Consider the following 9,862-nt stretch of genomic DNA (forward strand, 5'->3'; position numbering starts at 1 on the left):
AGGGGATGCTCTCCAATCCCAGGGGGGGGGGATGAAATTTAGTACAAGGTACCTATTCCGTTTGATTTAACCGTGTTAGACACAGGTATATAAAGACAAACCCACCAGTACGGTGTTGGCACGTGCGTATGCGTCAGTACCGTTTCATAGACCTAATTCTCCAGAAAAAAGAACGTGTCGTACTTTCATTTCCGTTTACTGTACCCGACACTAAAAATCATAAAAAATTCGTCGGACATTTATTAAACATGCCGGAGCCTCCTACAACTTTTTAACTTTACCGGGAATCTCCTTTTCCAGGGGTGGGACTAGATAAGGAAGTGGTCTCGTGAATCAGATCCCACTGTATCGACATTCGTCCCCGGTTGCGTAACGACCGTGTAACTTTACTTCATGGCACAGTCGACACAGTGTTTCGAAAAGGACTTCCGCAATCTAGTGGCCTTCTGTCTTAGCAGGAGGCGACACTGTCTGTGCCTACGACAAGTTGCAGCCAGACATGATACCTTAACGGGTTTGATGCGGTTTGGCGACGCCTCCTCTGGAGGGGGGGGAAGTGACCTCTTGACGATTTTGTACGACTAGTGTTGGCAAGTTGTAGACACGAGTTCTTCATGGAGGTGATGGGTGGGCAGCTGAAAGGACTTGCATGAGGTGATGTGGGGGGGCAACTGTAAACGCTATGTCTCGTTAGTTTATTTGAAAACTCACCTCTGTCTTCAACCTCATCGGTTATGTGACCTGAGTCCATGGTAGACTCACGAGTGACTCTTTCAATACACGTGGGACGATATACAGGGAAACAATTCGGTCGTAGTGAGGATTTCTGCGGTCACAGACGTGGACGGGACCGTGTCGTACATACGGACCTTTATCCGAGCGATATCTTACGGTTAGGTATGTGTGTATACCCCTCTGTAGCGTTTGTCGAAATATGAGGTGTTGGCTTTGTTTTCGTACGTTAGTCATTCAGGGAAAATTCACACGTTTCCATATTCATAAAATTGGTCGCCAATTGTCTATGTATAAACTAGGAAAAGAATCATTGCCGTCGTTAAACTCTAGTCTGACATGGGTAATTAATCGGCAGAGTTCTTTTCTTTATGATGTTACGACAGCATGTAAGGAAACAATGGTTCTTTTTTAGTGTAACTGTGTACTAAGAAAGTTCCGAACTGTCTACCTTGCTGAATTTTTGGGCTCTAAAAAATGAATTCTCCTCTTTCCTTTTGCACTTGTAAAAGTAAAAGACTCCTTTTCGGTTTGTAAATTTATAAGAGTAAGGTCTCACTACTAACAAGTCGCACTTGTACTTGTGTGTCCAAATCTTAGTCGTTCACCGTCTCGGCTCTTCTCCGGTTTTTGTTTACGACATGTGGTGTGTCAAGTGTATTCTGAGGGTCTGGTGCGAAACCTGTGGTGGTGAGTAAACAAGGTTAAGTGGGAACGAGTCTATAGTCAACCTCGTACGATCTCGTGTGCTGTAATACGGTCTGACAGCTCATTTATCGTTCAAATCCAGTGATACTGTGTTATTCTCTTCCCGTACCGCTGTCCTGATGTGAAAAGATAAAACTAGCTCGCCCGCATTACGACCAACAAAATTTTGCACAACCAAACAACCACCACCACAACACAACACACACCACTCACACCAACACCAACACCCACACACACACACACACATCACACACCAACCACACACACACAAACAACACACCCAATCCCGACGTGCTATTATTCTTTTTTTTGGACTTGTAACTTAAAAAAAGGGGGACGCTATATATAACGCTATCTTTTTTTGTATGTCCTTAACTTTTTTTGGCAAAAAGGGGCGTTAGGTTTAGGAAAGAACTTGAATTTACGACATGCTCCCCCGGGAAGATTTTTTTTTAAATATTGAAGTTAAAAGCATCAATCTGGTGCACTTTGAGAGCAACATTAAGAGATCTATGGATACATCTCTCAACACCCATATGAAACAGAACTGTAAGGAGATTTATTTTTCTTTATGGATATTTTACAAATCACTCCCCTTTCAAACTGTATTCTTGTTTAATAATAACAACTTTTTTTTACTGTATATAGTATTTTATACCCGTTTACTTTGTTCTCTTATTTTTTTTATAACTATAATGATCATATAAAGATGTGCCTTTACCTCAATGGTTGTAGAAAAAGCTTCTTATATTCGTTAGCATAGCTAGCTAACCAGATGCTAATAACAACAAAGTTATTGACTGTATGATCAGTGTGACAGATGGACAGATCGCCACTGGGCTCACAACTAAAGACACAGCCACGCAAAAACTGCTGCATGCTCCTTATCTGAAGTGCCGGAGCCGTGCTCTCCGTCAGAACTGCACCCCTGTCAGACGAGACCATGGACGAGACATATACCACGTGATGACACGTTAGGCTCGTGTTGTGTTCAAGGACCCTGATCTTGGCCAGGAAAAAAAGGCTCTCGCTTGTTTAATTCTTTTGCGGTCTAGATTTCTTTTTTGCGTGTATTTATAAATTACCTCGAGGGCCGTATCAAATTGTCTCGCGGGCCGTATACGGCCCGGGGACCGGAGGTTCCCCACCCCTGAAATAGATGAACAGTTTGGCTTTGAGTTAATTTCTATCATCCCCTTAGTGTCAATTGCTTTTCTGATTATTTGTCAAATTGATTGTTGTTCTATTACAACTAAAGAATCGTGAGGAATGCTAATCAACCAATACATTTTCTAACTCGATGTGATTATACACTAATCATTTGTAAGCTGCGCGCAAAATAATTAAAGGTAGAAAGAAACAAGGACACGTGTGTATGTTTGCGTACTTGCAGACAGAAGCATGTTCCTGCAGGTAGCTCCAGAGCGACATTCACTGGCTGTGTTGCCATGCATGACCCCTTAACTCACAAGCAGTAAATTAACTCTGTCATTGGCCAAGCTTTTAAGAACATTCAAAACATGTCAAACACATAAAGACACCGCCCTTGACGTGCCTAGAGTTGTTTTTAATTTGACCTTTTGCTTAATATTGTGTTTTTTTTATGGTAAACCTGTTCAAAACGCAAATGTGAAATCTGTTGATGCGTTCATGACAAAGAAACTTGCTTGCCGCCTTTTTAAGACAGCAATTATGAGACTGTCTCAGAACTGGAGACACGTTCTCTGACATGTGGAGAAAACATGGTAAATTGGGCATACTTAAAAAGCTTCATAGTGAAATGCAGAATGCATGTGAACCATTTGTGTGTCTCATAAACACAAAACCACTTTAAAAAAGATCATAGATGAGTTACATATGATCCCCGTGTTATTCCCAGATTAATATTTCTGGATTATGATCAATGAGTGATAAGTAATCTAAAACCGAATTGTATTCATTGTCCGACATCTATTGTCATCAACCACTTTTTATCTCTTGAGTAAATGAAAATGGTTCCGGCATATCATTTCTGTAGTAGCTATTGAAGTTGAGTAAACATAGAATTACTGGAGCCTCTTTATTAGTTGACTGAATGTCTCTCTAGAGGCCTTTGTATCCTTTTGTATGACAATGCTGGATCATCATTAAAGGCCTCCGCTTGTTATACAACATATGATCACTGTCCCAGATTTATGATGAGGATCAGAACATGGCACGATAACACTGTGTGTGTGTGTGTGTGTGTGTGTGTGTGTGTGTGTGTGTGTGTGTGTGTGTGTGTGTGTGTGTGTGTGTGTGTGTGTGTGTGTGTGTGTGTGTGTGTGTGTGTGTGTGTGTGCGCGCGCGCGCGCACTTACCCTGATGCATTCAGTAAAGCCCTGAATGTCTTTGTTTGTGCTTTTGTTTTGTTTTAACAGTTCATTGTGTAACATATGGTGATTTTATTATTATTAGTAACACAAGTTTTCAGTCAGTGCTTGGAACATGTTGCTGTATTTCCTGTTTAACAAGTTTCATATATGACTTTTATTGCCATACATCATCACCATTAGTTATTCTTAAAGAGTGCTGTTTGTTGTGTAGCAAGCAATACATGTGTACAGTAGATCCTTTCCTGTACAGTCTTCCCGTTGTTTAAATAAGTCTGCAATTTGTATTCTTTTTCTTTTGTTCTTTTCTCACTACCTTGAGACTTGCATACAAAACGTTTGTCGGACTCCAGGGTAGGACAAAGGACAGAATGACCCTGAAAGTCTTCACTGTACTTTCTCCTGATGCAGGACTCAAACATCTGTTTCACTTTTCCCAGAAACAAGGCAGGCCTGACTGGTGGCCCCTCCCCTCTCCCCCCTCTCCCCCGGTAATGGCTTGATCCTTTGATTATAGTGTTGGGAGAAAACTACATGAGTATGTTCCCAAGTTTTCCTTGAGGGCACAGCGTTGGCACGTGAAATGTTCTTTCATGAACACTCGTTCACAAGTGGTGCTTAATAACGACCATCAGAGCACCACATCAGCAAGTGTGTGAGAACATTTTCCACTTCCTGGGGCTATCAATTACTGCTCATTTAGATAATGTCGCATCAGCTAACCCAATCTTCCCATACTTCTCGGTATGACAGTGAAGTATGTGAGTATTGTGATTGATGTTAAATGTAGTTGTTATGCTTCATCGCAATTTGTAAATAGTTAGGAGCTTTTGTAATTGTGTGCTTTGTAAATGAGTGGTGTGCAGATTGGACATATGAGGCTAAACAGCTCTGATTAATGATCTATGGTGGAAAATCAAGGTAACATAAATGACACGGCTGCAGTTTAAAGGCTATAATAAAGTGTATATTCATACAATATTTTGAGTCACATGAATGTTTCTACCTTTGAGGTAATTGTGTCTACATTAATATAGATTAGATTTGTAATCTAAAGATGCTAGAATCCTGGGTTCTGGAAACTTGTCATGGGTTTTTTCCGTCTTTTATAGATTCAAAATGAATTTAAAAAAAAAGAAAGGAGGACAATTAAGAGAATATTGCAATCATTAGATGCAGCCAGTAGTTTTTTTTTTGTCTGCACATTAAACAAAAGTCACATCTTTCGAACATATTGAGCATAATTTCAGTTTTGGCAGATTTGTGAAGTTACTTCCCCTGATTTATTCAGCTGAGTCATTCATGCATCACCATCAGCCCGTCATACACCAGCTGTTTCGCCGTCAGCTAAGTAATGATACTAATCAAAGCTATCGTCATGCCAACATCATTTGAACTGCATCCACTCCTCCTCAGAGTCCTGCCATTTCTTCTAAGTCTGCCGTCTGTTTCAGAGAAGAGGGCAGACATGACGCGTCTGCTTTTGTTTTAGACAAGATGTTTCTTTCATGAAACGTTTGATCCTTTAAAGGTGACCTATCATGCAAAATGCACTTTTGTACGTCTTTGATACATGAATATGTGTCCCCGGTGTTCCAGTGGAACACCGGGGACACATATTCATGTATCAAAGACGTACAAAAGTGCATTTTGCATGATAGGTCACCTTTAAAGGATCAAACGTTTCATGAAAGAAACNCAAATGTATAATTAAAATGGGCCCACTTTGAAATAAATAAAACATATAGCTGCACCCTAAAAAGAGTTAACGGTGGGGTAGGTAAGAATGGAGAAACCAGCTTGAGTGCGCTAGAATTTGAAAATACACAACCGGGAAAAATCTGCCTCTTCCTTCAGACTTCCTTACAGAGCCCCTCCTCCAACACACACGAACACGCATCTTCAATGAGGCCACGAGATAAGTTTGTGCACAGATGGAAGGCTGACAGGCAGGTAGCCAATCCAGTTACTTTAGCCGGGCCGGCTCAGATGATTGGTCATGCTTTTTACAGTACTACGGCTTCCAGAGATTAATTTGTGTATGTATTTTTTGTCAAAGCATTTAATATATTCATTGCTATCGGGACGTTAAGAGCATTCCATGGAATATAACAAAAAGTGTTTTCTGAAATAAATTACATACCCCATTGAATTATGACTGAAGATTGTCAGCTGTCTTCCTCTCCCGTGTTGTTCCTCGATACGTAAAGGCTGCAGCACCTTTGACAACTTCTCTCTACATATCAAACATACCGGTAAACCAGCATCGTTTGCTGTGAAAGCATATAACTCTGTCCGCGCATAATTAAATCCTGTGTTCCTCCGGTACTTTTCTTTGATTTAGCCATAGTTTGCTCATCGAGCCGGGGGTCAGGTTATTCGCCTCCAAGAAAATGCGCTGGCGCGGGACCGTTGAAGGATGTGACGCATATTTTAGTTGACCTAATTAAAACCGTTTTGTTTTTTATTTATGTGTCACAGTATCACCTCAAAATACAAGATACGAAACATTTTCAACCATGCAACAAAATATAAATAGTCCTACAAATACTTTTATTTTATTTCCTTCTTATTTTTGTCTAAGCTCAAGGGAGCCAGAGCAGAGGGCTTAAAGGGCCGCATGCGGCTCGATGGCCGCGGGTTGCCGACCCCTGCCCTAGGGAGATAGACATATGACTGTCATGTTTATTGCTTATGTGGTTCTTAGCTAATCTAAACTAAACATTGAATACTGCTTTGAACCCGTATTCTCCATCGTGTGACTGTGATACACCCTGTCTTGTATATAAAGCATGTCAAGGACACTATTCAGGGATCTATTTGTCCCATGCAGCTGTGTGTGTGATGACTACTTCCATTCTTGCAAGGATAATAAATACATGTATCCTGATGTTGAAGACCAAGCCGGTGACGAGTGATATTTTTCCTAACAGAAAATAATACAAATAAATTGAAAGCTGCTTGACATATTGATAAAGCTACATAAATGCCACTTACTTCAAATGGAGTCTCGAAGGCCTCGATGATGCCTCCGATCATGAGCAGCCCCTCGGTGCTGATCCCCATGCTGCGGTACACCCAGTCCACGCTCTCCAGCAGGGAGCAGTCCACGTACAGCGCCAGCCGCTTGGCAGACACACTGAGCGCCACATGGTGCCACTTTCCATCAGACAGGCCGCTGACTGGGAATCTAACAGAAAGAGACATGGGCCATTATGTACTGACATCTCTATCATACTTTTTATTCTTAGGAAATGTTTTGCACTTTTCTCTGGAGCCACAAAAGCCTTTAAACAACCTGTGTTTCAGTTACAGCAGCACTCCCAACAGACTTTTGACTGATGAAGAACTTCATGGAGTTTCCCTTAAATATACAAAATATTAATCACTGGACCTTAAATGTCAAAACAGACCCACTTATTAAGTTAGTCACTAGTCCGGTGTGCAAACTTAAATGTGTTAAAGTGGACCTATCATGCTATTTTTAGGCAATAGCATAGGTCTCAGATATATACAAATATATAAAAAAACATGTCTATGAAGTGTTTTGCTCAAAATACCAAACAGATCACCCATTCTAGCCTCATATCCCTCTATTTCACTTTCTGTTTCAAAAGTGCTGATGTGGGGTATAAAGCTTTAAAAAAAAAAGATTGATAAAAAGAAAAGGAGGGGGCTGAGCTCTGAGTGTTAGCGATGCTCATGTAAACATGCACCAACAATATTACGTCCAAAACAGTCGGGCATTGTTTCTGATAGCAACGTTTCTGATAGGCCCGTGGGTCCACATTTCAGATATTACGTCATATCGGACGCACATCTGGATCAGCTCCGTTGTTCCCCCGTTTTTAGAGATTTGCGTACGGAGGAAAAGAGAGAGGGTTTTATTTTCTGACGCTGCGTGAGCTCTCTGACACACCGGGGACACATCTTTATGTATAGAATACATCAAAAAGTGCATTTTGCATGATAGGTCCCCTTTAAAAAGGTATCCTACATCAGAAACTTATAAAACTGAAATGTTAAGTCAAGCGTGAAAGCTATTTGTTTAATAAGTATACTGTACTGGTTTGGTCTTGTGACCCGCTAAATGTCAAACCGGTTTGAACATTTTTACACTGGCCAAACTCAACCGACCACCCTCCTAAAAACGTCAAGATGGGTTCTAGACCCAACTGGACATTGTAGGTGGCAGCCACCAACAGACATGCTGCCAAACAACTGCAGAAGGGAAGGTTAAAAAAATACATTAACCATGTGCCAACAGTACAAGATAAGTATAGTATCTATGTGTCTATCTTTTGGCCCAGTTCTGTCCGCTGTCTTGCGGTGATTAATAGCTTCAAACTCTCTGTGTCCCGAAAACAAGAAACCTGCCAAGAGACAGCCAATAAATCACATCACCAAAGAGACAGCCAAACACAAAACACAGACAAGCAAATGCACACATGCTGCAAACAAGGCCACTTCCACAGAATGTCTGCTAATGTGCAGACACATTTGTTTACCCTTCAGCCAAGAAGCAGGAAGAGGAATGAGTTGTCCTCAATTACCTGAGTTTGATGTTGTAATCACATCTGGATCTTTTGCATTATGGGTAATTCATTAGAAGTTCAAAGAATGTACTGTTCTTGTTTGTGTTACTGGAAGAGTTTGAGCAATGTCATGAATAAAACATTTATAAAGCTGTCGATAAATCTGTAACAACATTTGAGCTTGATTTTAATTCGTTTTTGGAAAGGAAAAAAGAAAGAGGAATAGGGATGAGTGGCCTTACTCGTAATGACGCTGTTGTGTTCCTATGAAGATGATGGCGTAGGCGCTGATCCGCAGCTGCAGCATCACTCGGCTGTCGGGGCTGAGCATGGTGAAGACGCTGCGTTCGTCCTGCTGAGGACTCCGCAGCTGCACCAGCAAACTGAACTCTTCTGCAAACCTAACACAGACAAAGACACACACCATTCAGCCATAGACAGTACTGTATTTTCAGGACACTAGGAAGGTGCCATTTTTTTAAATGACCAAAAGCAAAGTAAGCTAACAGTGTTTTCATTTCCATGCAGTAGTAAGTAGAGATGCTGTATGTGATTCTGTTGCTGCTAAAATGTCTGTATATGTTTCATACAAAGTGGCACAGACAGTTACATCACAGCCACAAAAACAACATGCATGTTGTGCTAACGGTGGAAGCTGCGGCTCATCAGTGCAGCCACACACGTCATGTGCAGAGGGTTTTAGGCATGAGAATAAGACATAAAGCGTGCACATTGTAACACCGGCAAGTACAAAACAAGCAGTGGATTTAAAACCTTAAAAACAAAGTTTTTACAGCTAAAAGGGATAGTCACTTATTTCCTTTTCGGAGAAAGTGTAAACATTTTTTCGCGGGGCAGAACATGGCATTTGCTGCATCTCTAGTAAGTAGGAAGCTATACAAGAAGAGTGTATGTATGAGGATAATGTAGTTGAAACATTACCCATCAATGAGGAGGTCTTGAAGAGGGACAGACAAGGTGGAGTACTGTCCCACCTGTAGGACTGGACACCTGCTGTCATCTACAGTCATTGAGGTGTTACTGCTGTTCAACACCTGAGGAGAAAGCTCCTGCAGAATGCTCACCTCATCTGGAGTGAGAGAGGAGGAAACACATGGTAAGCTCAAGAAGCTGTGTCAGATTCAAACACACTCACAGATCATTTTGTGCTACAATATTAGAGCTACTACAGTGTGTTAATGAACTTGAACTACAACATGTCTTTTTACAAGCGTGATTTATGTTTACAATATTGCAAAATGGGTGTAAAATGAAAAAGAAAATGTAGTGAAACAGCAAAGAGATTTAGAGGAATTTCCATTACAGAGGAGAAGGATTAAAGACACAGAACATCATCTTTCCTCTATTAAATTAATAACAGCCTTAGTCATAATCAAGGGTTAATGTAACGTTATTTATTACCCAGCCCTAGGATAGGCGCTATCAAAGAGGAATCTCAAGGCAACCGCATGGAAAGTTATATTACTGTTCTGCAGTAGCGTGCTTCCAGCAAGGTGGCTGCAGTTAAAGGAACAA

The 9,862-nt window shown here is 41.0% G+C and overlaps 1 protein-coding gene across 1 annotated transcript in view; it reads right to left on the reverse strand.

Moving 5' to 3' along the window:
• The window catches only part of LOC104963976 (collagen alpha-1(V) chain-like), a 27,493-nt gene extending 18,004 nt beyond the window's left edge, over positions 1-9,489 (reverse strand). Inside the window, exons 1-4 of the mRNA XM_010792675.1 lie at positions 9,483-9,489; positions 9,269-9,416; positions 8,569-8,727; positions 6,789-6,981 (exon numbers count right to left, since the gene is read on the reverse strand). Of these exons, the coding sequence (XP_010790977.1) occupies positions 6,789-6,981; positions 8,569-8,727; positions 9,269-9,416; positions 9,483-9,489 (507 nt within the window). The remainder of the gene's footprint in view (positions 1-6,788; positions 6,982-8,568; positions 8,728-9,268; positions 9,417-9,482) is intronic.
• Positions 9,490-9,862: the final 373 nt, after the last annotated feature.

Source organism: Notothenia coriiceps, unplaced genomic scaffold, assembly GCF_000735185.1.
Source record: "Notothenia coriiceps isolate Sejong01 unplaced genomic scaffold, NC01 NC01_scaffold00036515, whole genome shotgun sequence".
In the NCBI taxonomy this organism is placed as follows: Eukaryota; Metazoa; Chordata; class Actinopteri; order Perciformes; family Nototheniidae; genus Notothenia; species Notothenia coriiceps.